The sequence below is a fragment of the Athene cunicularia genome (assembly GCF_003259725.1).
Source record: "Athene cunicularia isolate RWA chromosome 20 unlocalized genomic scaffold, athCun1 chr20_part1, whole genome shotgun sequence".
Taxonomy (NCBI): domain Eukaryota; kingdom Metazoa; phylum Chordata; class Aves; order Strigiformes; family Strigidae; genus Athene; species Athene cunicularia.
Window position 1 is genome coordinate 12604758 of NW_020799125.1, and position 26363 is coordinate 12631120.

General features: G+C 53.2%; 2 protein-coding genes across 3 annotated transcripts in view; one reads left to right on the forward strand and one right to left on the reverse strand.

Moving 5' to 3' along the window:
* ACSS2 (acyl-CoA synthetase short chain family member 2) overlaps nucleotides 1–14313 on the forward strand; it is a 33876-nt gene extending 19563 nt beyond the window's left edge. The window contains exons 4-18 of one of the 2 annotated variants that reach the window (XM_026862159.1): nucleotides 243–315; nucleotides 1102–1177; nucleotides 3261–3375; nucleotides 4949–4987; nucleotides 6810–6947; nucleotides 7190–7360; nucleotides 8213–8346; nucleotides 8909–9041; nucleotides 9471–9527; nucleotides 9804–9884; nucleotides 10313–10421; nucleotides 10556–10624; nucleotides 11856–12032; nucleotides 12842–12916; nucleotides 13128–14313. In XM_026862159.1, coding sequence (XP_026717960.1) covers nucleotides 243–315; nucleotides 1102–1177; nucleotides 3261–3375; nucleotides 4949–4987; nucleotides 6810–6947; nucleotides 7190–7360; nucleotides 8213–8346; nucleotides 8909–9041; nucleotides 9471–9527; nucleotides 9804–9884; nucleotides 10313–10421; nucleotides 10556–10624; nucleotides 11856–12032; nucleotides 12842–12916; nucleotides 13128–13255 — 1575 coding nt within the window. In that variant the 3' untranslated portion in view covers nucleotides 13256–14313. The remainder of the gene's footprint in view (nucleotides 1–242; nucleotides 316–1101; nucleotides 1178–3260; nucleotides 3376–4948; nucleotides 4988–6809; nucleotides 6948–7189; nucleotides 7361–8212; nucleotides 8347–8908; nucleotides 9042–9470; nucleotides 9528–9803; nucleotides 9885–10312; nucleotides 10422–10555; nucleotides 10625–11855; nucleotides 12033–12841; nucleotides 12917–13127) is intronic. The other variant, XM_026862160.1, reaches the window with a different exon arrangement.
* A 1096-nt stretch (nucleotides 14314–15409) lies between these two features.
* On the reverse strand, nucleotides 15410–26357 carry GSS (glutathione synthetase). Its single transcript, XM_026862237.1, has 12 exons — nucleotides 26085–26357; nucleotides 24646–24791; nucleotides 23183–23258; nucleotides 22509–22648; nucleotides 22242–22358; nucleotides 21707–21787; nucleotides 20441–20518; nucleotides 19075–19141; nucleotides 18277–18471; nucleotides 18000–18081; nucleotides 17503–17692; nucleotides 15410–16790 (listed from the first exon to the last, which is right to left on the reverse strand). Exons 1-12 carry the CDS (start codon nucleotides 26211–26213, stop codon nucleotides 16667–16669), a joined length of 1425 nt encoding a protein of 474 aa, XP_026718038.1. The 5' UTR covers nucleotides 26214–26357; the 3' UTR covers nucleotides 15410–16666.
* Nucleotides 26358–26363: the final 6 nt, after the last annotated feature.

Here is a 26363-nt window from a genome sequence, read left to right on the forward strand (position 1 = left end):
TTTTTAGGGGGAGCAGCTCTTGTTTTCAGGAGAGAAGCTGGAAAGGTGGGTGCTGACCATGAGATGGATGGAAAGTAAATTAAGGTGCTGCTGTTTCCTAGCACTTTTCTGTATTAACTGTGGAATGAGCTCCTTTAACTATCTCCATCAGTGCCTGGTGGTATCATTTACTATGAGTGAACTGTACATCTCCTGTTAGGTTGGGGTTTTTTTTGCTGACTTGGTTGTGTGATCTCTGTCAGTTTGCAGGTTTCTCAGCAGATTCTCTTTGCGAGAGGATTCTTGACTGTGGTTGTTCTCTCCTTGTCACGGCAGGTAAAGCATCCATCTGTGCCCCTGAACCGTTACTGTTGCCTGCCTGAGCCATTACTGTTGCCAGTCTGAAAGGTCGTTATTTTAAAAGCCAGATGCACTTGGAAGAGGAAGGGGCAGTGCCTCAGCTGAGCCGCTGTGAGGCGGATGCACTGCTTGTAGCTGTGCTTGAGTGCTGTTTTCCACTTCGAACATACAGTGAAGTATCTAAGCAGCCCGCCCACTTTGTCCTGTAAAGCATGATGTCACCAGCTGCTAATAACATGTTTTCAAACACTTCTCATCCATGTTACTCTTCAAAATCAGCCAGATGTTTGCAACATGTATCATTTATGAGGCAGTCCTAATGTGAGAATTCCCTCCCTTCCCAATTTCAAGGAGATTTCTGCTGTAACTCTAAGCCTTGTAAATCAAGGGATTAAGAAAGTGGTAGTGTTTGCATGTAAACCCACTGCATTTCCCCAGTGGGTCCGTGGCATGGAATGGACCCACTAAACTGCAGTCTGTGTTCTGGCTGTGCTGGATTATTTCCCACAGAATATTCTCCAGAGACTTGTTGGGTCAAGTTGGAACCTTTCCCAGGGAAGGAATTTCACCATTTCTCTTGGCATCTGTTTCTCTAGGCTAAAAGGGTGTATTAGGAAACTTTTCCAATCAGCTGCCTGTCTGCTTTGCCTCACGCCAGTGCATGAGCTCTGCTCTGCACTCCTGAAACTGCTTGTTGCTTCCAGCTGTCCCAGACTGCCTTGGCTGGGAAGCCATTCTAATGTTTTCCTTACCATTTTGCAGATGCCTTTTATCGAGGGGACAAGCTGATCAACTTGAAGCAGATTGCAGATGAAGCCCTCCAGAAATGTAAAGACAAGTAAGTTTGGATTGCCTTGTAAGAAGGGCATTGCTGCCAGAATCTGCTCCTGCCCACATGGGAATGGATGTTTTCATAGGTGGTCAGACACGAGCTGCACTACAGTCATGAGCCTTTCAGAAGTAATACATGCTTCAACTCCCTTATCTTAAAAATATTTTCTTTTAACTTTCCTCTTGTCTGTTCTGACCTGAAGGTCCACATATTGAGTGGGAGGGTTTGCTGGAGACACTGATCCACCATCATTATGGCCCATGGCTGATGTCCCAGTTCTGCAGCAGCAGCTCTTGGAGTGGGAGGGAATAATGCACTGCCACAGCAGTTGTGAACAGTTGGACACAGTACCGTGGAGCATGTCGAGATGAGGCTTAAGTTTTGCTCCAAAGCCACTGATTCAACAATAATAAAACAAGCCAGAAACAATTCAAGTTTGGGAAGTTGCTGTATAAACAGTAATAGGCACTCCACTTGGCATGCACCAACATGTGCACAGGATTAGGGCCTGACCGCACACAAGTGTATGTTGAAGCTGCTTTATTTTTTTTCAGCATCTTCACTGAGGTACTTTAAACCATAGAGACAGATCTAGCATCAGATATTATGGAAGGGGAAATAATCATGGTGAAATGGCTTTGCCAAGCTTAGAGACTGTTTTGCCTATTATTAGGCCTAGCATAAAGGACACAGCCAGCATAAAGATGAACCAATAACCAAACTGTATTTGATACAAAAGGGTCAGTACATGGGTGAGCGCTGGGGGTACAAACAAGTCAGTCGGATTATACATAATTGACATCAATCACACTGACCCCAACAACAACACTGCATGACAAGCAATGGGTGGAATAAATGGGGACATGCAGTCTCCCATAGAAGGGAAGGGAGACAACCGAGTCAACAAGCCAAACACATAAGACCAAGGAAGCCACATACTGAATCTCTACACAGCCCACAGTTACAAAGGCCAGACCTGACTGGAGCCCAGTCCCAGGGAGGTGGGAGGTCCTTCCCCAACAGGGAACTCTGCACAGGGCATCCACCCCACAGACAGACACTGCCCCTGCCTGCAAGTGGTCCCAGCTTTTATCCCCAAGTGGGACACCTGACCTTGGGTTACTGACTGCAGACCCCTGGGGCTCCTTTACCCAATGGCTCTCCCTGCCAGGCCGGCCCACCCTGGAGGGAAGCCTAAAGGCAAACTCACCCCCCCCTTTGTGAAGGGCTGTGGGAATCACCCACATGTCAACCTTAATTTGGGGCTTGGGGTTGAAACCCCAGCATTTCAGAGACACAGCATCTGTGTAGCTTGTATGAGACTGAATGTGGTGTTGTAAATTACATTAAACATGAAAATTTAGGGCATGTTAGAAATTCAAAATCTTTAATAAAAAGCCATTTATTTCTACAATTGAATTGTAGAATAATTGTAGAATAAAATTTCTACAATTTGAAATCATAAGTTTCTATGTCTGTAAAAGTAGGTACCTGGGAGTCAGAAATGATCCTGAAGTTAGGAATTAGCTGATGGAGATATCTGTTGGTACTCTGACAAGTACCTCCTCTGACAAGGCTGGAGATAAGATTTTGTTTGCATTATAGGTAGGCTGTGTTGGCCCTCATGAGGGAAAAAAAGGCCCACTCTTTTCCTTGATGTATAATCTGGCTTTGGAAAGCTTTCTTCCTTCTGAACAAGACAGTTGGACATGCCTAGGGATGGGAGCAGCCACATAATATCTACTGGGTGCTGTGGGAGGTCTTGTTCACGGTCACAGGCAGGGAAACTTGGGATTTGTAAGGAATCTCCCCAGCAGTGACCTGTGCGAGATACTTGTGGAATCCTCGCTTCCTCCATAGTAATCACCCCTGATAAATCCCTGGTAAGCTGTGCAGAGGCCTTTCCTATTCTCCTGGGGCTGGTGGCCCTTGGCAGTTCATGGTATGCCTGGAGTTTTCAGTGGCATACGCTCTAGGTCAATAAAAGCAGCTCGGGGCCCCTGCTCTGCCTGCAGTGCTGCCTGTAACACCTGTTAAGGGCAGGTGTAGCCCCTGAACAGCCTGACCTGACAGCTCCTGTCTTTTACAGGGGCTCCCCTTTGAAAAAGTGCATCGTGGTGAAGCACGTGGGGAGGGAAGAGATGGCGGTTGATGGGACATGCAGCAAGTCTCCCCCTCTCAAAAGGCTGTGTCAGGATGTACAGGTATGCTCCTGGGGCATGAGAGGGGGGATTTTATTGCTGTGGGCCTGAGCCCAGTGGATCAATTGGTGAAAAACCACTGCGGTGCTTCCCTGGATGCTCCTGTCCTGAGTCTTGTACCTGTTTTCTCCCCTCCTTGCTGTTGTTGCATTGAGAGTGGTCTGGAAAAAATGGTTCCTTTGACTTACCAAGATCCCCTTCCAACGGCTTCCTTTAACACCATCACTAGCTGCCAGCCCGCAGGACCCCTGAGAGCGCAGTGGGGTACAGCTTCCCAAGCCAATAGGACAAGATGCCTGTTTTCCTCTGCCCAGTGGAGGACTTTTCCTTCCTAACCCTGTATCTGTCTCCCTTTTTGTGCAAAGGCTAATGCTGTCCTGCACTGTAACTGTGACAGTGGAAGCAGGAGAGGAAAACTCATGCTCATGGTGTGGGTACAACACAGCTCCCCAACGTGACAACAATCATCCGCTGAGAATAGTGCAGTCTCTGTAGCTGGCACGGTACCGGTGTCAGCTGTCAGGGCAGGGGCTTTCCCTTGCAACTGAAACCAGATGGAAGGATGTGGGACAGAGGCATGTGGCAAGACGGGGGTGGAAGGAGAAGGTGTCGTGGAGCCATGGCTGGCTGCTGAGCTCCTGAGGCTGATGTGCAGGCTGGGACCCAGCAGCTACCTGCTGCCTTCATCTGCTTAGAAGGCAGGCTCCTTACAGCTACCTGACAGCTCCGTGTCTTGCAGTGGTGTGTTCTGTCCCTGTGTGTTTGGTGATTATTTACACTGGGTTATGCCCAGGCTACTGCTTGCTCAGAAATGGGTTGTATTTGGGGAGCATGTGTGCTTTGGGCTCTGCTTTCAGAAGGGATGGTCTGTGCACATCCCTGAAACAAGAAGTCCATCAGACTCTGATGCCTGAGTTAATTTTCCTCGTTCAGCTGTGGTAATTTTGTTGAGGTGTTGCTCAGTGTTTGCCAACCTGGCTGTGTTACGTTGGCCTCCTCTACCCTTTCTCTTGCAAGGGCAGGGTAGGGCAAAGGGGTGGGAAAACTGGAGCAGAACAGCCTTGCTGTGTGAGATTTCCGATTTCCCCAGTCGGGTGGTTGCAGAAGCCTGTCCCTGTGCTGGCCGCTCTTGGTGAGGTGAGGTTGTTGTGCAGAATGGCCCAGGAGGAGGCTGGAGGGGGTCTCTTACCCTTTGGCTGTTGCTGCTCTACTTGTTCAGACACTTTAATAAAGATTGACTTCCCTTGTGAGCACATTGTTACCATGCTGTTGGCTTGTGTGAGGCTGTTGGACGGTCTGTGGGCTGTATGTCGGCTCTGTGCCTCTGTACCCAGCTGGCCATGTGCAGGGGGTGGCCTCTGCGACCTGCCGTGGAGGGGCGAGTACCCAGGGGAGGTGATGGAAGCAGGCAGGCTTTTGCTCAGAGGGCATCTCCTGACCTGGCCCCTGTGCTCTCCAGCCCGCTGGGATGGTTTCCCAGCTTCTGGGCCTGTGGGCTTCCAGCTCCCTGCCTGCAAAGTCCAGTGCAGATCCTCCGCTTCTCAACTTTCACACCCTCTTTATGGATTTTTAACAGGAAAAAAAGACTGAAATCTCACAAAGACTCCATCCCAAGGTATTTACACACAGCACTGCCTTTCTCCTTGTGGCACATCCCCTCTGCTTCCCCCTCTGGTGCTCCACCTTCCTAATTGCTCTGACTCTGCACGGCCACACATGCCTTCCTAACCAGGTTACCAGCAGTTGCATGTTAGTGGTAGATCCCACTTGCTGCTTGGCCAGAGCTCCCCACAGTTTCAGGGTGAATGCAGTGCCACCAACTTTGCTGCTGGAAGCAAATCTGCATTCATAAAACCCCCTGAGTGCACGTCGGCGTGCTGATGGGGGGAAATGCAGAACTACTGGGATGCGCTGGCAGTGTTTGGGTGATGGTTCTCTTCTCTGCCTTTTTAAAGCAGCTCTCACAAGGCACTTCCCTTCGGGGTGAGGCTGGCAGGGATCGCCCGCCCGCGGCTTCCCGGCTGCAGCAGTGTGCTGTGGGCAGCAAACCCGGAGCTCCAGACCTGGTCTCTGCCTGGTCCATCCAAGGAGCTGTGGCCTCAGGGGCTGTGTGCCAAGCCAATGGGTCTGGCCTCTTCTGTGGGGCAGTGGAACGTGTGTGCTAAAATGGAGGGATCCTGGAAGGAGGGATGCACAAAATGAACTGTTGGATGGGTGTGAGCCTACCTTGGGTTTGTTTAACCTGGTGCCTGGCTCAAAGCTTCCTGGTGGGACAGACTTGTAGAATCTGCTTCCCCAGGTAAAGCCATGAGCCCTGGGGGTCTGTGAGAGCTTTCCAGGTGGGCTTGGTTGTGCCAGGCAGTCAAGCAGCTAGTGTCCCTGGCATCACGTGTGCAGCAGCTGCGTGCTGGGCCGTGGGGTCTCGGTGCCTCCAAATGGCACACGCACATCTTTAGGGCTGCAGAGGGTCGCTGTGTGACCCTGTGGCTGCTCTCCATGCACACCAATTTTGGGGACTCTGTGCAGGCTGTGCAATGGGCTCTAGCTCAGTAAGGAGGAGAAGTGCCCCAGCTAGAAGCTGCAGGGCTCTGGGTCAGCGTGTCTGCTCTCACAGAAATGTGGAAAGTGGAGTTCTGCTGAGGCTGAGGAGTGTTGCCCACTCAGCTGCCCCCAGGCTCCTCTGAGGAAAGGTGAGGAGGTCAGCCAGCATTACATCTTGCACTGAACTGCGCCGCCCCGGAGAGGTAGCCAGCCAGCACGAGTCTTGGGGCAACCTCTGCCCATCAGCCACAAGCGTTGGTGGCTCTGTTACAGCTCTGGTGTCCTCAAGCAGCTCCTTTGGGTGGCCAGTGCTGGGTGGCTTTGTGTTGGAGCAGTCACTTCTTATCGGGGTGATTACCTTAAGATCTGGGTAACAGATTTTTTCAGATCAAGCAGTGTGAGCCCAACATGTCCTGTTTGTCCCAGGCCATGTTGCCACAGGGGTCCCTGAAAGGCGTGGAGGACCACTGGGCGTGTGGCTGTGCTAAGCCAGGCTTGCTGCTCTGCTGCTCAGCCACAGCTCGGGCAGCCCAGGAGGGCAGGAGGAGCCTGTTTGCTGTGAGAGCGCAGAGCAGCTGCTGCTGCAGGCCCTCTCCTGGCTGCTGCTGCTGCGAGGGATTTATCAGCGTTACCAGTGGTTTGGACAATCTGCTTCAGGTCTTGCAGCCAGACTGTGTTTAAAGGTTTTTCCTTGTGGCTGTGAGCTGCGAAAAGGAGCTTCTGGAGTAAGAGCTGCAGCTCTGGTGCATGGTTTGCAGCAAACAGCTCGGGGGCAGGAGCTGTGCTGTGAACATCTGCCTCAATAGTCCATGAGGGGGGGAGATGGGGGCTGCACCCCTTGTCCGCCTCTCTCTTGCTTTTGTGTGGGCCTGTTTCTAATCCTCTACTTTTCTCAGACCCCCTGGAACCCAGCTATGGATGTGTGGTGGCATGAGCTGATGAGCAGTGCCAGCACGGAGTGTGAGCCCGAGTGGTGCGACGCGGAGGACGAACTCTTCATCCTCTACACAAGCGGCTCAACTGGGAAGCCCAAGGTACGCTCCCTGCCGCAGGCCAGGCTGAACCCCAGCCACGCCTCAGCTGTGGGAGCTGGTGAGGGTCACGCTGGGAAGCCCCAGTAAGAAGAGGAGCCATGGAGGTCTTGGGAAAGGAGCTGTGCTGGTTGCTCCTGCTCAGCTGCTGTTCCTGCTCAGTGAACTGGTGATGCTCAGCTTGGAGGGGAGGGTGAGGGCCTGGTGGGAGCTTGCCCTGATAGTCATGTGCCTTCTCCTTGTAGGGTGTGCTGCATACGGTGGGTGGATACATGCTTTATGCTGCCACCTCATTTAAATATGTGTTTGATTACCAACCTGAGGATGTCTACTGGTGCACAGCTGACATTGGATGGATAACAGGCCATTCCTACCTCACTTATGGACCCTTGGCAAACGGGGCAACTAGTGTGTTAGTAAGTGTTGGATGGCAGCGGGTGCTTTTACTCCAAGAAAGTGGAGATCGTGGTGCTGAGCTGCATCCCTGTATTGCTCTGTGATGAGTCTGGTTCTCACTTGTGCACAGTGCCCTGGGCTCTGTGAGGAAGGGTGGTGGTCCCCAAGGAGGGTGTGGGGGACTGGTTGGTGGCAGATGGGGATGGCTAGTTTGTGTGTGGTTTTTGGGTGGTTAGTCTTTCAAATGCTCCCATTTCTTTTCCTTGGAAGTACAAGCCTTGTGTAGCAGGGAAGCCAGGGCTGCTGTGGGGTAATGAGAAAGCTGGATCAGGAGCAGGGAGTGATGTTTTCACTGCTGATGCTGATCTGACAACCTGCATTTAACTCCTGTGCCTTGGCAGTGTATGGCTGTGACCTGTATACATACCAGGGACCCAGAGGCCTGTCCCTGGGGAAATGCAAGCAGAGGGATCACTGTCATGTTGAGGGAGTCCTTGTTGGGGTTCTTGGTACTTCTGGTTGTGGTTCTGTCACTGTGTTTGGACCTCTTGCCCTGAACCGTGTGGGTAGGGTCACTTGGGCTGGTAGGACTGTGTCACTGGTAGCCACCCAAGTGCCCATGCTGCTGGGGTGTTTAGGGCGATGTTTGCTAAGACACCTGGGGTGGGGTGATACCAAATCCATGCCAGGGAAAGCAGTAAGAGATCCCTGGTCTTGGCTGGTTTCACTGTGTGGTGCCCCTGGCGTTCCTCTAAGGACACGCTGGGCTCCAGCTGCGGTTCCCTGTTGCTCTCGGCTCCTCCTGCTCAGGAAGGTGCTGCAGGTTGGCAGCAGTAAGGAACAGCTGTGTCACTGCCCTGTCTCCTGCTCAGTTTGAAGGTGTCCCCACTTACCCAGACGTTGGGCGAATGTGGAGCGTTGTTGACAAGTACAAGGTGACCAAGTTCTACACAGCACCCACAGCCATCCGGCTGCTGATGAAGCACGGGGAGGAGCCTGTCAAAAAGTGAGTGACAGTCCCCAGTGGCGTGGGGATCCCTGGCTCTGGCCCAGCCAGAGGCTCCTGACAGGGGACTGGGGGCCCCAGCTTCCTCTGAACAGCAGCTTCCCCAGCATGTTTTCTGAACAGACCAGGATCTTCTGCCTTCTACACAGCAACATGCAGGCCATGTTTCTGCACTCTCAGCACTAAGTTCGTTATGGCACTCCTGAGCAGGTCCTCCTCTTTCACCGTAAGCTGCAGCTAAGCTTAGAGGTTGCGGGTTCTCCCTGCTCCTGACGCAATGCTGACAGAGGTGTGTTGGGCAGAGAGACTCTGTGTGTGCTGCTCCTTGGCCCAAGGGAGGGAAGGAGCAGAGCCAAGTGGGAGCTTGGAGTGGGAGACACCAAAATCAGAGGTCTCCTTTCTTCCCCCCTGGAAGAGGCCTGAGAAGGGTCTGAGCCATGCCTGGAAACCCCAAGAAACTTTGGTTAGCCCAGGGGTTCCTGCAGGCTCTGCTGTGCAGCAGGCTCACAGCTGCTGCTCTCCATGGCCTGCTGAGCCCCTGCCACCCCCCTCCTCTCTGCAGGCACAGCAGGAAGTCTCTGAAGGTGCTGGGGAGCGTCGGCGAGCCCATCAACCCTGAAGCCTGGCTGTGGTACTACCGCGTGGTGGGAGAAGAGAGGTGTCCTGTTGTGGACACGTTCTGGCAGACAGAGACAGTGAGTTCTTGCCTGGGTGTTGCCGGGGCCCCTCTCTCCCTTGTGCTCCCCCCAGGGTGTCTTTGCAGGTTTGCCATTGTGTGTCTTTTGGTTCTGTGTGGACTAGTTGTTTTGCTTGCCCAGGAGACTCTGGTGTGGCCCACAAGTGTGGATTACCCTTCTCTTTCTTTCTTTCCTGGACCTCAAACAGGCTCTAAGGGGAAACCTTCCTCTCCAAAGGGTCCCTGCTAAGGTCTGCTCTGGACCCTGCTCTCTTCGCCCTCTTTTTCTCCCCAGCTGCTCCAAAGCTTTGCACCTAAACACAGGCTCCCTGTCCTTCCCAAGGCCTCATCAGCCTGTGTCTGTCTGGGATGTGACCAGAGCCCATGCAAACAGCCGTGGGATGTGCTGGCATGGCCCAAACTCACTCGTTTTTGCCTGTCTTTGCAGGGTGGCCACATGCTGACACCCCTTCCTGCTGCCACCCCTATGAAGCCAGGCTCTGCTGTGAGTACTGTGTTCTGCTGCCCGGGGCAGGGAGGGATCCTCGGGGCCACAGGAAGGTGCAGCAGCTCACCTGTCTGTACTGTGGCCTGGTGGTTCCCAGCCTGCTGGGGTGGCTGTGGGACGGTGGTGCATGTGGGGCGGTGACCACCACCCAAAATCCCAGGCCTGGCCCCATGCAGCTGCACTCACAGGCCTCGTGTGCCACAGCCTCTCCACCTGCTCCCTCTGCTTCGTGGGGTTTTAATGCGTGGGCTCACCTCCATGTCCCCTTGGCAGACGTTCCCTTTCTTCGGTGTGGTTCCTGCCATCTTGAATGAGTCGGGGGAAGAGCTGGAAGGAGAAGCAGAAGGCTACCTGGTAAAGAAGGGCTGATCTTCCCCACCCTCCCCTTATCTGTTCCCCGTGAGCTCCAAGACATTCCTGGTAGCGTACACATGTCTCCGTGTTGTCTGGGCCCACACAAGGGGCCCCATCACTGCCATAACTCTCTGGGAGCTTCGTGCTGTAAACAAACTGTGCAGCCAATTGTTAAATGCACTTGTGCACGTGGGCAAGGCAGGACGGGAACATCTTCTCAGCCAAGCTCCTTCCCCCATGCCAAGCTTGGCAAGACTTTCCCAGGAGATCAGCACTGGGCAGCAAGTGTCTGAGTGTCCTCACTCAGGGCTGTCTTGAGCACCTCTGCCACCATGTGCAAAGCCTGTACATGTGTCTGTCCCCCTGGTGCAAAGCCTGGGTTACTGGTTTTGCTCTCGCTGACTCCAGTCTGCGTGTTTCACCATCAGGTATTTAAGCAGCCCTGGCCAGGAATAATGCGCACACTGTATGGAAACCACCAGCAGTTTGAAACGACGTACTTCAAGAAGTTCCCTGGGTACTATGTGACAGGCGACGGTAAGGTTGTCCGTGGCTGTAGAGGCCTGGGGATAGCAGTTTAAATTTTGCCATGTCCTGGCCTCAGAATCTCTTATCAGTTGCTGTGAGGGCTGGCACTGCTTCCTCATGCTGTCATTTCTGGCTATTTTTAGGTTGCAGGAGAGATAAAGATGGTTATTACTGGATCACAGGACGAATTGATGACATGTTGAATGTTTCTGGTAAGAACAAGTTTTGTCTTCAGTGGGGACCAGTGTGCTTTCTGACACTAGTTGAGAGACACCTTGCTTTATAGGGGACACTTCTGCATCTGCTTCTGACACTAGTTAAAAAAGCCACCTTACTTTATGGGGGATGGTTCTGCATCTGTGACTGCCCAGGAACCTGTCATCAAAATGGATCTAATTGCTGGGTCAGGGTTATTTCTGAGACAGACAAGTCTGTGACTTGGTGACTTTCTGTATCATTTCCTCTAGAGATAATGCACTCTGTAACCTCTTAGAGGAAGTCCTTAAGCAGCCAAGGTACCTCTGTGTTGAAGGATTTAGGGCCACAGGGAATCACAGGGGTTAGGCAGGACTATGTGGTCCCTAATCCAACCTGCTGCTCCGTGTAGGGCTAACCTTGAAGCTGGATCAGGCTGCTTGGAGCTGTGTCTACAGAGGTGGACATTTTCCCACTTCTCTTTGAGATTCAGCTGCTTCTCAGCACATCATTGTCCATATAGTGCACTTAGTAGCTCCCTCCCTCCTTTCCTGGAGGCTGTAACCTACAGGCAGTTACTGGTGGCTGTGAGATACTGCTGTACTTGTCCTTGGATCAAACTAGATCCTTTCATCTGACCAGCACTGCTTGATCCTCTACCAGCTGATCATTCTGGGAGTTGACCACCCTCCCATGGTTTTCTGTGGCCGCAATCCCAGAGCAAAGGAGCAGAGGAGTACAGGAGTGAGTTGTGCCCCTGCCCTGAGCTGTGGAGCATCGTTTCATCAGTGCATGGCAGGGCAGGTTCCTGGGCTCTTGCAGATCCAGCCTCTTCCTCTTCACCTTCCAGCTGACCCTGTGGGCAGGTCTCCTTTTACCAAATCCAGATCCTTCTCAGCCTGTGCTTTGTTTAATCCCACGGCTGTGAACAGTTCATGATCTGTTAAAGAAAGAAGCCAAAAGGCGGGTGGGAGAACAGCCATGGGGGGTGGCCCTGCTCTGCAGGTCAGTGATACCTGGCAGCCTTTGGGGCAGCCCAGCCCCTGCACTGCTGAAACGAGTTTCTCTCTCCAACTGTTGTCTTTTCTCAAGCAAATGAAATCGATGCTCTCAGACCTATAGTTTAGGGCCTTTTAGACCTGCAGACCTCTTCCTCCTCCTCCTCCTCTTCCCCCTCCCAGCTGCTGGGAGGCTGCAGGACCCCAGCCCCGGGTGGGTCTGTAAAGCGCTGCCTCTCCTTGCTTCCAGGCCACTTGCTGAGCACTGCGGAGGTGGAGTCGGCCTTGCTGGAGCATGGTGCCGTCTCGGAGGCTGCAGTGGTCAGCCACCCGCACCCCCTGAAAGGCGAGTGCCTCTACTGCTTTGTGACCCTGAAAGATGGCCAAGAGTTCACCAAGAACCTGACGGATGAGCTGAAAAAACAAGGTAACAGCAGCCAAATGTTTGGGAGATTCTGTGGCAGGGAGAGGGAGAACAGTGCTGAGTGGGTGGTGGAGGGGTTAAGGGCTTGGGTGCCTGAAGGAGGGTGCATGTAGTCTGGGGAATGCAGCGTGGACAACTGCGACAAGGTGCCCCCTCTGATTAGAGAGCACGGCTGGCGAAGACTAAAATTAGTTCTCCCAGCCTTTGGCTGCTCATGTGATGCCACCTCTACCTCTTGGGAGCTGGCAGCCCTGTGAAGGACTGAGGTATCTGGCCGGCTTTTGTTTGCAGCAGTGCTCTCCTGTGGGGACATGCCTCCCACTGCTCTCCCTGGCGGATTGCAGCTTGCTGTGAGGATTGTTTGGTTGCCTTGGGGTAACGCTCTGGGTGTTTGTGCTCTGGTTTCAAGGGAGCTCTTTCATTGCCACAACAGGCTGCAGCATTTAATATGCAAAATGGACCCACAGCAGTCTCCTCTTTGTAGGTGAATCAGCCCTTGCTCTATCAAAATGGCAATAGTAATTGGTGTAGCCATTACAGGGGTCTCTTGAAGGTGGAGAGAATTCGGGGATGAGCGCTCTTGCCTTTGGGAAGATGTGCTTATAGCCCTGTTGGCACGACAGCGCCATTAGCCCTGTCTTGCTGCCTGCTCACACAGCCTGGAAGCTGGGGTGCAGCAGCCCTAAGTGCTGCCCTACCATGTTCTCTGGGCTCTGCATGTCTGAACTTGGTCACCCTACCCGAAAAGGACATGTGTGGTATCTCCTAGTGTACCTACAATGAAAATTTTTTTTTTTTTTTTTTTTTTTTTTTCAGAGAAAAAATCGGACCGATAGCAACGCCTGATTACATCCAGTATGCCCCTAGCCTGCCCAAAACCCGCTCAGGTAAGGGGCGTAGTGACAGTGCTGGGGAGGACTGAGCAGTTCCTGCCAGTGGGAGGAAATAGGCCCCCAGTTCCATGTCCAGGGCCACGCAAATTCAGGGGAGAGCAACCTCGGGGCAAGCAGGATGCTGCAGGTCTGGGCACTCCCCACTCCTGCTGAGGATGCTGAAGAGATCCTGACTTGTGCTTCCCTTTCATGTCTGTTATTACAGGAAAGATTACCAGACGGATATTACGGAAGATTGCCAAAAACGACCAAGAGGTGGGGGACATCTCCACCTTGGCAAACCCAGGCATCATAAAACATCTTTTCAACAACAGATGTGACACAAAACAGTAGCTGTGTGACCTGTCCCTGCTGAGCAGAACTGTAGCAGCAGCAGTGTCCTGATGAGCAGGTCCCTTGAACAACCGCTGTTTGCCCTGGGAAGGAAACCTTCATCTCTTGGGTTGAATGTACAAATGTTACGAACGAGGAGGGTTGGCTCTGGAGAGGACGTGTCTCTAGTGTGTCCATGCCTCAGAGGAGGGTGCGTGTCGTGTTCCGGATGGGTGTCATACCTCTAGAGGTTCAGCCTCGTGCACAGAGGGATGACTCCTCCTCCCTTTTCAGCACCTCGTTCTTGATTTTTAATTTTATTTGGGGGAGTGGGATGCTAATTTTATGTAATTGGGAGGCCCTGGCATCTTGCACACAGTGGGAAGGAACTGTGAGGATTGGAGAAGTGGTGCTGGAGTTACTCAGTGCAGGTGGGCAAGGGAGGTGCAGCTGCCACTGCCCACATGCCAGCTAAGCTTGCTTGTCTTTGTGGAATGCTGCAAGAGAACTTAAAAACACTCACATCATAAGTGTACAGCTGAGTTTTAGTCTTGCATCCACTGTCCAGGCCCGTTGCTAGCAGAGGGAGTGGGGTGAGGCTCAAGGGAGCACTGTGCTTTAAACAGAGCTTTTGGAGCAATTTAGTACCAAGATCTTCTGCTTCTGAACTGCATGGTGCCACCTGGTGTGTTTTCCCCAATCTGGGTCCCTTCACTGCCCTGGACATGAGGGACCCCACATCTGGTCTGGATGAAGTCGGTCTGATGTGCTCCACAGCCTCGCTGCCACCTGCTCTGGGCTGAAGGAGGGGCTGCACAGCTGGATGCATCTTCTGTGTCCTGAGGCAGGAGTGGGGGCTGTTGGTGCGGAGGAGGGAGGGGAAACAAAGCTGCAGAGGCCCCTGTCCCACTGCAGGCAAGCCACAGGCTGGGTTATAGTGCACCATGACCACTGCTACAGCAAAGAAACCAAGGCAGGCAGGGCTATGGTAGTCCTAGATTATGTTTTCTTGTCAGGAAAAAAGTGGTGGAAGATGTTTAACATGGCTTTATGATGATGAGTGGAAAAAAACCCACAACCTCTAGCCCAGGAGCCTGAACAGCACAAGGGTATTGCCAGAGCCCTTCAAATGAGTTACATTTAACTCCAGTCAGGGTTGAGCTGGGAGTTACCTCCTTTGTAGTGTCTGTATGAAAACTGCATGTGAGCTGTTTTGATTTTGCACTTAAACCAGAGGAGAAATGGGCTTTAAAACTTGTTGCAACAGCTGTTTTGGTGAATGCCAACATCCAGGCTTTACCTTCAGAGTGAGATGACTTTGGGCTGGGCTAGAAAGGTTGAGGCAGCTGCCTCAGGGGCTGGTTGCTCAGGGCAGGTGTTGGGTTGCTCTCCAAGGCCCAAGTCTCCTCTCTCACCTGCTGCTCCCACCAGCACAGCACCTGTCTGGGATCTATGAACCTGCCTGTGTCCTCATGCCCCCACACCTCTCTACCAGTGGCTTGGCCACCTTATTCCCAAGGATTCTGGCATCATCTCTCCTCCTCTGTTACTCTTTGTTCACTATGTAATTTTGGCTGGAAACAGCTGGAATTTTATGCAAAATGGAATAAAATTCAAGGAAACAAAATGGAAAACAGGCTTAGAAGTGTGCATGTGGTGCTTGTCTTGCTGTAATGGGGGCAGGCTGTTGGGGAGGGGTGGGTTACTGCTGGTGTGAGGATTTTTCATGGACTGGGTCTTGCTCTCTGCCTCAGGCTGTACTGCCCTGCACTGGGAAGGCAGCAGCTCCAGGGCCAGGCTCGAGCCTGTGCCTCAGTTTCTCCCTGGTCTCCAGCCAGCATCAGTCCACAGAGGCTCAGGGAAAGCATCATAAACCCCCATGTCTGGTCTGTGTCACCTCCCAGGCCATGTTCCAGTGCTCTCCTTCTCCTCCAGCACAGGCAGAGGCACAGCTCTGCACTGCACATGCCGCCTTCCTCCCATGGCTGCGCTGGGCCTGCAGGGCCAGGACAAATCAGCGTGGAGCTGTGCAGCCTGGCAGCAAGGAGAGCAGAAAGTGGGGGTTTGGCTTCAGCCCCAGCTACCCCACAGCCACCCCTGGCCAGGGAGGAGGCAAATGCCTCCCCTTTGTGTCTCATCTCAAGACAGAACTGGTGTAAGCACAGCAGTCAGATTGCACATACGTTTTAATCTCCAGCTGGGAGCAATCAACCCCCCAGCAAAACACAGGATCAGTCACACGTACAGAACTGAACTCCTCCCAGGGTGAAAGGCCAGGGTTGGAGCACAGTGCCAGCAGCAAGGCACTCAGCACAGCTCCACACTGCTGCTCACAGGAAGGGCAGAGCTGAAGCTCCCGGGGTGCTCCACCATGGCACTGCCAGAAAGATGCATCGTTTACGCTTCCCCTTGACCTGCTTGGCTGAGGAGGAAGAGGGGCTGGACCTTGGGAAGGAGACCTCACACTGCTCCCCCTCCCCCACCACTGCACTGTTCCACCAATTCATGAAACCTGGAGGGAGACACATCTCACCCTCCACTGGGGCTGGTCTCGCTCCACCTCTCCCCTTCCTCTGCCTCCTCACTACGAAACCCCCAGTTCCAGCCCCCACCAAGGCCCAGCACTGAAGTCAGGGCTCCCCAACACCACTCTGGGGCTGCATGTGCCACAGGAGAGGCTCAGTGCTGGACTGGGGTGCACTGACACAAGCCCTAGGGGACTGGGGGGTTTCTCCACATGCTGGCTGTGATACAAGGCTGCAGGGGGGAGGGTGGGAGCAAGTGCAGCCCCCCCCCAGTCTGTGCTGCTGCCTGCCCTGTGCAGCACAGGCACTGCCAGGGATGGGTACCCAAGGCATTGGGCAAAGCTAAAGCAAGCAAGAAGCCCCTGGGCAAATTCCACCAGGGCAGCTGCCCCCTATGCAGGAACCCTGAGGACCCTCAGGGCAGCAGCAGCAGCAGCTGAAGGAGGGCAGAAAGGGCCAGGGGCAGGTGGAGCTGGGCTCCCCTCTTTAACCTGGAGGCACTGAGGTACTGGGCTACAAAACCCAGAGATGAGAGTGGTACTTGCACATCCGCCTTTCTCTTCCCATTCCCCAGGCTTTGGGTTACCCCAGCTCCAGAAATAATGCAGCATCAAGGAGCACAAAACTGGGAACAGTGTGAGTGCCTGTGATAGCACACTCCCCCTTCAGCTTTGCCAGCTGGAGCCCAGGGAACACCCAGAGCACTGGGGCGCCATGAGCAGGCAGAGCGAGGCAGTCCCTTCTTCCTGCAGAGGAGAAGCTGGGGCTGGCACACAGGACATTGAAGCAGTCGTGTCCACACAGTCCCTCCTCAGCCCCCAACACGTCAGACCTTAGTAAGCACACCCTGGGGCAGAGCAGCTCCTGAGGCAGCAGAGCAGGGTGGGTGGGAAGGGGCATTGCCTCCTCATACCAAGTACGGAGTGTCCAGCACCGCCACCCCCGCTGCCACCCCGCCGTCCGCGTGCTCCACTGCCTTCGTCCGCAGGAGGTGGCCAGCAGCCCTGTTCATCACCATCTCCTTGCCCTGTCTGCGAAGAAAAGGGCAACTGAGCACTGGCAGAGCATAAAGCTCATGGCATTTCATGTTGGACAACGGGATTCACGTTCCCTGCTGCAGCGCAGGGCAGGTAACCAACACATAAAAGCCCTGGGGCCTCTGCAGACAACAGAGCTGTGCCTGGGAGCAACAGTTCCCTCCCTCAGCTGGGCTGTTCTGGTCTGATGTCAAGCTCTGAACACTGCCAGAGTACATTTGTTTCTAAAATTGTACAAGAAGGACTTTAATTTATAAGCTATGGAAATATTTCTATGAGGGTTTTAAACAAAAGCAGTAGCTATTCAGGGTTGAACATGACCCCATTAAGGCTTCAGACATTTCCGAGATGGCCAGGGCTTTAGAAAACCATGTGGCTGCATCCAGAACCTGAGAAGTGCTCCCAGAAATCAGGGGTGAGACACACCAGTTCCACATGGTTGTTACACCAGTATCTGCCAGCACCAGCTCTGAGGTTTTTCAAGTTCTTTGGCAGCAGGTGTGGAGCAGCAGTCCAGCACCTGAACACGGTGCTCAGAGCACTGCTGACGGGCAGAGACTGAAGGGTCATGTCTGTCCACTGTACCTCCACCTCCCCAGAGACATCCGCTTGCTGCCGGGCTGAGCCAGCACAGAGAAGAAAATGCTCCCAACCCAAGTGCCCGCTGGAGCAGGTAACCACCCCCCAGCACAAGCACATTTCTTACCTGACATAGACACCAAAAATACCGAGCTCCGAGATGCACTCGGATGCTTGTAGGGGACTGTGAGCCCTCAGCAAGTAATTCAGTGCTGGCTGTGGTTTGATCTTATCCATCAAGATGTAGGAGGTTCTCTCAGGGCTGTCTCTGATCTTCTCCAGAACCTGCCTGAGCTCTTCACCATAGAGGTTGTTCCCTGACAACAAAACCACAAATCAAGCACTTCCCAGCACAGCACAGCAGAAGCCCTTGGCATAGGCAGCCCCGGCAGCTCAAGCAGACCCAGCCTCTGCCTCCCCGTGTGCTGCCTGGGCTGCTCAGAGCTCCTCCAGGAACAGCACTACCTTACTGCCATGGCTAGTCCCCGGGGCTACAAGGAGCTACATGCCACCCCACCCCACCTTTTATCCCTCAGCACAGGACGAGGAGCTATCAGAGCTACTGCCCCTCCTGGATACAGCAAACTGCAGTGAAAACCCACAGGGAGCCCATCCAGCTCCTACCTCCACCTTCTCGCTGCGGCTTCAGCACAAACCGGTCGGGGTCAGCAATAGCCATAGCAGCTATCTTGTCACCCTCTTCGCCCTGGTAGGAAAGGATGGAAACAGCAAAACATCAGGGAAGAGCAGCAGCTCCTCAACAGACCCCTCTGAGCAGGATCAACAGGGTCTCCCAGGGACCACAACAAAGGCCCCTCATCACCTAAACCAAAGAGAAACATCACAAAGGCCAAGCACACACCTGCATGTTCACTCCTGCTCCAGCCCTGCTCACACTCACCACGTCCAGGGAATAGAGTCCAGCAAATGTTGCTCTTATTCGAGCGACAGCCTCAGCGCGGCCAGGCAGTAACCTCTCCAGAGTCCCTGGCCGGCTCAGCTCCTGCTGGACCTTCTTGGTGCCTGCGAGCTGGGTAGCAATGTCAGGGCACTTCACTGCCCTCGACCTCTCCAGCAACAATCGTGCCTCCCAGTTCTGAGACAGAAAGAGATAAACCATCCCATCAGCAAGGAAAAAAAACAACTTTTCTTCACTCTGTTCATACAACTTGCCTCCTCCCTCCCTGCCTGGCCAGGATGAGGGGTGGGAACAGCACTCTGAGACAAGCATACGCGGATTTCCCACCACCTCTGGAAACAGCACAGCCAGGTTACTCCACTGCCTTTGCCTGAACCGCCTTCCCCAGCTTGTCCAGTGCTGCCACCTCCAGACAACAGCAAGATCCTGTCTGTATTATTATTACCTGCAGCCTAATAGTCCTAGTAGAGGACAGACTGTGATCTGTAGGTCAAGCCTAAACCCTTCAAGCAGGTGCTAATACCTGTGTTAACTCACATTGTACAGAAGCAATTCAGTGCTGCGGTAAGAAGTCACCACAGCGGTTACTGGAAAAGAAAGCCACTTTTCTCACTGCACAAGTGCTAGGGACATCCACATGCACTGCAGAGTCACAGCTTCCCAGTGCTACCAGCCACGCTACGCACAGGACTAACCCCCCTGGGATCAGGGGGCGTTTCAAACTGGCTGGGTAAGGCTGCAGCGTGGGCAGCTTCTGGGAGCAGAGTGGTCAGTACTGACCTGCTGGTCGTAGTTCTTTGGCACGTAGCCCTCTCTGTAGTACACCACTGCTACTTCCTGGCCATCCCTGGAACGGAAACCAGAGGCATTTACAGAACCAGCTCAGTCCCTGCCTGCCTCTGCCCAAACTCCCCAGCACTAAGGGGGTTGGCACCAGGGTCAGGCAAACAACGCGTTGCAGCATTTGCCCCCTCTCCTTGGCCTCCTGGGCTGTTCTGCTCCTGGCCAGTTCTGCCAGGGAACGAAGAGGACTGCAAGCCCTGGCTCTGCTCCACAGAGCCCCAGTTGGCTTCCCCTGTCCTGAGACACAGAGAGCTGACATCTGGCCTCTGCCCTGACTAACCAAAGTCTCAATAATTCAGGCAGCCAGCTCAGCAGGGAGGTAAGAACTTTTTAACAGCTTTCACCCCTGGGAGCCAGGCCTGGGAGGTTCTAGAAGCTGGGAGGGAACAGGGTCCTTCTCTGGTGACAATTCAAGACAGGACATCAATTCAACCACCTGCCCAGGCACCAGCACACCCCCAGCACTGCACCCCCGAGCTCTGGCCACACAATCTGTGCGTGTGGTCAGGAAAAGCAGTACAGAAACTGCTGGCAGCTGGGCAGTGTAACTGTAAAGGCATTCACCAGTAATGGGAGGGGATGCTCTGGAGGAAGTACAGCAGATACACTTTCCCCTTAAATGTCTGGCAATGATAAATGTATTTGTTAATTCAACACAGCTGAGGCACCAAAGGTCAAACTGTGGAAAAATTAGCCTAACTAAGGAAAAAACATTGTCATGAAATCACGTCTTCCTTTAGGTTGCACAGCTCCAAGCACATTACCCTGGAAATAGGACGAATGTCACACTTGGGACCAACTGTCTGCGACCCGCACGCCCTGACCTCAACAGGGAGTGGGCAAGATGCTGAGTGCATCCAAACCCAACAGATACCACACAGACATGTAATACCTCCTCCTCTAGCACCAATAACCCAGCCCAACTCCTGCTGGCAGAGCATCATGTGAATGGTAAGCAGTAAATATCTTTGTGGAAGCCTCTGAAACAGCCAGGAATTTTCATAGCAAATGTATGTGGGGGAAGTAAAGATCCTGCAAAGCTCCAAAGGCTGCAGCTTGAAGGAGGGAAATATGTTTCCAGCTGTAAGGGACTGATGTGTGCATGCCAGATCTCACCACTGTGAAAACAAAATCACTTCAGCTCTAAGGGGAAGCAGCAGTATGGAGTACAGAAGAGAACTGCTTTACTCAGAAAGACACTATTTACACTCAAAACATACCACCAGCTTTGGTTGCAAATTCCAATTTGCAGCCCTGTGTGCCCAACACACGACCAGGAACGCGCACCTTGGCTCATACTCACATATACAGCCTCTTGGCATCATCCAGAGACCCATTTTCAAACACATCTCGGAATCGCCTCCTGATGACCCGAATATTCCTGTGAAGAGAGGAACAGGATAGTCACCAGGCTGGAAGTTAGAGCTAGAAATCCCAGGTGGAACCAGAGGCTGCAGCAAGGAGGGTCTGTAGGTTCCTTCACAAATAACCTCAGGCTTTGTACTATGGAGCAGGAGGCACCCTACAGGCTGAGTCAGTCCCTGTTTTTAGCACCTGATCTATTCTCCAGCCCAAACACTGCAGGAAGCAGAACATGTGCCCAAACACCTTGGATTATTCCATACTTAGCTTTCATCTACTGAAGTGTTTCTAAGAGAAGTCAGTATTTTGGAGGTTTTTTTAGTCCTATACAACAGATTCATTCACTGTTGGCTTCAAAGCCACAAGCTGCGGACGGACACTTCCTGCATGTTTTATCTCCTTCACGCTTTGCAGTCCTTCCTCCACACAGCGGCAGTGTGGACTTGCTGATCTGGAGACACAACAAGATGCAGCTCCAACGGCTCCAGCTCAGGCTCACGTCTAGACCTTGTCAAAACCCTTCCTTCTTCCAAGGTCTTTACCCCACTGCTGCATTGCTTACTTTGCCCAGATCTTTCACAATGGGTTTGAAGCTTCGTTATTAAGCTTTTATGAAATGCCCCGTGTCCCATCCCAAGCCAGAGAGCAAGCAGGACGCTCATTAACCCCACCCTGCCCCTTATTAACTCGTTTAATCACTGGTGCAGCTCTGAGGACTATACAGACACAAAATCAGCAAGGAATCAGCCCTGGAGACCAGGGGCTTTGATGGCTACTGGTATTTCCAGAAAAGAGCTAGTGAGAGGCTTGGGAGGTTGGTGAGACGATGCAGGTGGGTGCTGAGGCTAGGCAGGAGGCCACCAAAGGAACAGCTGCGTAACAGATCATAGAGAAGTCCAAGATAAAGTCTGCCCCGTTACATACCACAATGTGCCCTCGCACAGTCCCAGAAACTATAAAGTGTTTTGACTTTATCCTTGAGTAGGTGACAAAGTATAAAGCAAACGGGTTCTGCACACCTCCATCTTTCCCCAGCCTGCTACTTGCTCCCCTCCCACCACCACGCCGCGCCTGCTGGAGAGCCTGGAGACACCCCACAAACTGCCTTGAGGGAACCACCACGATCTGCCAGCAGTTTACTCTGCCTCACTTCTCCAAAACTGTACCATCTCCTTCCTTTCCCAGCCCAGAAGAATTCAACCTTTACCTGTTCCAAAGCTCATTTTCTACACATCGCTGATCAAAAATGTTCCTCTGGACTTCCTCCACCAGAAACATGACCACAGCACTGGAAAAGATACCAAGGACATCATTAAACCCTGAAACACTGCACATGCACCCAGAACCACCACTTTTTGAACTCTGTGATTCAGGCTTCCTGCACTGCTCCTGCTTGTTCCCTCCAGTGTTCCTAAGGGTCAGCATGCAAATGGAGAGCAGTACTGATCCTGAGTAATTACTGAACCAGTGCAAGGCATAACCACAAGGGCAGGAGGAAAAGCCTGAAAAAGGGCTGCTGAAGCACACAAGTCCTCCAGGGTCCCTCTGCACCTCTCTGCCTTTGTGACACAGCACTCCTGCATGCTAAGACAACCACACCACTCTTCTCAGGGTGCCACAGGCTTTGAGAGTAGCTTGACTAGCAAACAGACATTTTTCAGAAAGTGCAATTTCAAAGCCAAACACGTGCATTCCCAGGGGAGACAAGATAACCCAGCCTCCAGCACCTCCTCTCTCCTTACTTTTGAGAGCCATAGAGCTCCCAGGCTTTCGCAATACCCAAGGCAAGGCCTTTGGATGGGTTGTTGGGCAGCAGGTGCGATGCCTCCTTAGACTTTCCCAGCACTTTCAACACCTGCCTGTGGGGAAAACAAACAAAAAAAAGCTGTAAACACCACGACAGCCCCCGACAAGACCTATGGAGCAGGAGCTGGGAGAGCACACAGACACGGAACGCAGCAGAGCGTGCGGTACAGCTGCTGCAGCGCAGGCCAGAGACAGTCCCTTACCCGTGGACAGCCGCAGTGCGGGAGGTGAGGCCTCCAAAGCTGGCAGCAATGGTGTTTATTTCTATCTGCTTCAGAGCCGGTGTCCCATCTACCCCACAGTCAAACATGTAATCAGAGCGGTTTATGCCTAAAAACACAGACTGAAACAGAGGGGAGGTGAAATGGGTTCTCCTGCTGCCTTTAACAAATCCTTTTGATGATCTAGTTTCAAAATCCTCCTAGGGCAGATCCAGTCACCTCCATTTTGATAAAAACCTCTGCAAGACGTGCCTGTGGGTGCTTTGGCCCTTGCTCAGGGCCCACAGCTCTCCTCAGTACTCCAGAGGAGTTAACACCACTCAGGAGAGTAATGGAGCCTCTGCAGTGACAGCCTGTTGGACACAGGTCCTGACATGGCACACGTCCTCACACTCTCCCATTGCTCCCAGAGGACAAGGACAAACCATATTAAATCCTCCCAGTCAAGGCCACCAGCACTAACCAAAGGGCATGACTGTCAAACAGGGCAAGGTCCTCAGCTCACAGGCTGTAACCGAGACAGTGTTGGGAGTGACCAGTCTGACTACGGGACGGTTCAAAGCCCACAGCAGCAAGCTCACAGACAGAGGCCAGACAATTCCCCCACCATGCAAAGGGGCACAGCAGTCAAGAGCTGGGGTCTCCTGCCAAGGTACCTGAGCCAAGCCTTCCTCCAAAACTTGCATGTAGATTCTGAAGAGCTGAGCTGTGAAGTCATCTACCCTGATGGTGCTAGAGAGAAAGACAGACTGGATCAGACCCCTTACACTGTCATACAGGAACAAGAAGATTAATTCCTCTCCAGAATTAATAATTAATTCTCAGCACAAATAGCAAGGGCTGTGGCTAGACCTACAGCACTGTCAAGCATCTCACCATGAACGCAATCTTCATCAAGGGCCACACGCATAACCATAATGTAAATCCAGTTTGCTCAGCACAGCCACTCTAGGAAAAGCACTGCTGCACACAGGTGACTTTCATTTGCAGGGTAGAGAGACAGCACAAGCAAAAGCAACAAAACGCAGCAGAATTCTGCAGATACAGGAAAGAAATCAGAAGCCTCTCTGTGCATGCACACACAGTTCACAGAAGCTTCACAACCTTCATCAAATTCCCCCTGTTCCGTTCAGCTCCAAATCCCACATGCTGCAGTGCAAGTGCTTCAGTGGCCCTGCTAGAGTAGGCCTGGCTTTACTGCAGGGTCCCAAATCCCCCAGTTAATTGTGAGCAGCACCTCCAAGGAGCTGGGCAGGAGGCGGCACAGGGCAGGCATCGGAGTGCACACAAGCCCCAGGCACTACATTCCTCAACCACAGGTATAAACATGACCCCACAAGCTCCGGTTGCAGCCAGCTCTGGAACAGACGACAGCATTAAACCAGCTCTGAGGGGCCAGGCTTTAGCAAAACAAAAAGAACAGTGAAAAACAGCCTCCTTTGCTCTGTCCCAGTGCCAGGGCACCAGCAGCACTTGCGCAGACAGGCCGCACAGAACGGGCAGCAGGAAGAGAAATTAGTTTTGTGGAAGCATCAGCCCCACAGCCAGGGATGGTTGCTCCAGCCACAGATAAACCCAGGAGAGTTCACGAGCCAGAGCTGACCAGTCCTCCAGAGCTTGCACGTCACCTCCCTGGTACGGTGGGAAAGCAGGGACACGGACAGGGTGACTGCTCAGAGGTAGGAGTGGGGCAAGGAACGAACACCTTCTCTTCATAACTGTGGGCAGGCAGCAGAGCTGGTGGTTATTGGATAGTCACAGGCAGATGCAAAACAAGACTAAAAGAGACTACTAAATCCAGGGCTCAAAGAAGACTTTAGCAATTTGAATTTAAGGCCCAAGCTCACAAGTAAGAACTGGCAAAACTGAAGATCACTGCAAGGAGTTAGCTCTTGGCCAGATGTCCCATCTTTTGAGGCTTAAGCAGACCCCAAAACACAGACATGATGGAAATTAATCTTAGGAGAAATAATGCAGCAAAGGAGATAATGTCTGCAGAGGACAGGAGCACCCACCTCATCTTGAAGGACACGAATGGAAGGGAGGTAGGAAGGCCTGAAATGTGGTAAATGCTTTGCATTTAAAATATTCATTAAAATGCAAGGTGCAAGAAAGTTACCTGGCCAAAGTATCCTCCAGAAATTCTTTGTTTTGACTAATAGCATCCACCAGCAGGTTAAAATCTTGCTGAACAGCGTATGCTTGTTCAAACAGGGCACTTGGTACTGCAGATGGGAGCAGCGTGAAGGGAGCATAATTCACCACCTGCAAACAAGGATGCAGCAGCAGAGCAGTCAGGTCTGGGCAGTTTATGTGGGGCTAAGAGGTGCTGCCTCTGCTTGTTTGAAGGCTGAAGCCACCCCCAGCCCTCCTCAGTGCACCCTGGACAGACAGATGGCCTCAGCCCTGCTGACCACTGACTTCTGAGGGCTTTGCTTTATGAGCCACCCACGGGACTCTGCAGAGGCAGGAGCAGCTGCTGCAGAGCTCAAGCTGGGCCAAGCGCTTCCCTCTGAAGGACGCTCTGTTTCCATCTAAACTGGAGAGCGCTGTCTCCAAAACACCTGTTTCAGCAAAAAGGTGAGTTTGACAATCCTGGGTTTTGGCCATCCTTTGATCCCTGCCTACTGAGGCCCAGGGGTGAGTCTGGACCCCTGGCTCACCTCACAGCTCAGGTACAGGGCCACCCTCAAAGACAAAACATTACACAAGAGAAAAGTTCCCAATTCACCTTGATTTTGACATGAGACAAGGGTCAGCAGCAGTGTGTTTGGCCTCTCCTCCCAGGCTCCCTCTTCATCTCACCCTTCAAGGTTCCCTCAGAGCCTTGATCTGACCATGGGGTTGACATCAGGGAGCAGCCCCTGTGGTGGTACTGATGAGGAAACAGAGCCCTCCCTCCTCCTACCTCTGCCAGCTCCCAGCACAGTTGCCTGCATGTCCCCAGACTCCTTAGGGACCCATTCCCAACAGTGTCCCACCCATCTTGCACATGGGTACTTCCTTCTCTGAGACCCCTCACAGCATCCCCCTCCAACATGCTCAGCCCTCCAACAGCACCCCTACCCCTGCCAGAGATTCATCAGGGGCAATCCCACACATCAGCTACCCCCGTCCTCGTCACCTCGTCCCAGGAATGGGGCAAAGGCTGACTTGTAGCTGGGAGCATGCCAAGACCAGAGGCCCGTCTGAGAGACACTCCCCTGGTTCAAATGATCATACAGGTGGTGGGAGGCTGGGAGAGGGATGAACTCCTACCACCAACCACACAGGGCTCCTGGCAATCTCCCAAACCTTTCCAGATCTATCCCGCTCCTTGGAAAAGGGGAGCTGTATGGCAGGGCTACCTCCTGGGAAGCTGCACTCAGCAGGGCAGGGTGCGAGTTACAGTCCCCCAGGCTGGTCGTGCTTCGGCCAGGCAGCTGGGTGTTCTCTGCAAAGCAACGCACGCTGACGAAGGCTCGGCAACCGCGGGGATGTCAGCCGGCTCCTCCCGTTTTGCTGACTCACACCCTGGCCGGGACCGAACACGTCCCGTGACTCCGCGCTGGCACTCACATCCGAGGCGTTGGGCTCGCCCTCGGTCCGCATCAGCACGCCTTCCAGGAGCGCCGCGTCCACGGCCACCGACGCGGCCTCTCGGATGGCCGGCTTGTCGCGCAGGACGTCTTCCCACGGCGCAGCCATGGCCAGCGCTGAGGGGGCAGAGCAGAAGTCACCCACCCGGCCCCCGGAGCCTCCCCCTCTCCGCAGCGGGCAGCCGGGCCTCGCCCCTCAGCGGGCGGCGGGCAGCACGGCTGGGGCACACGGAGCCCAGCACCGCCCCGCTCAGACCCC

Coding starts and splice junctions, on each gene's coding strand:
- GSS (XM_026862237.1), bottom strand. CDS start 26,213: ATGGCTGCGCCGTGGGAAGACGTCCTGCGCGACAAGCCGGCCATCCGA. Junction 19,142..20,440: donor GATGCCAAGAGGCTGTATAT/GTGAGTATGAGC, acceptor TTTCCGTTCCAG/GGATGGCCAGGAAGTAGCAG. Junction 18,082..18,276: donor GACTCTATTCCCTGGACGTG/GTGAGTGTGAGC, acceptor CTTTCCTACCAG/GGCGAAGAGGGTGACAAGAT.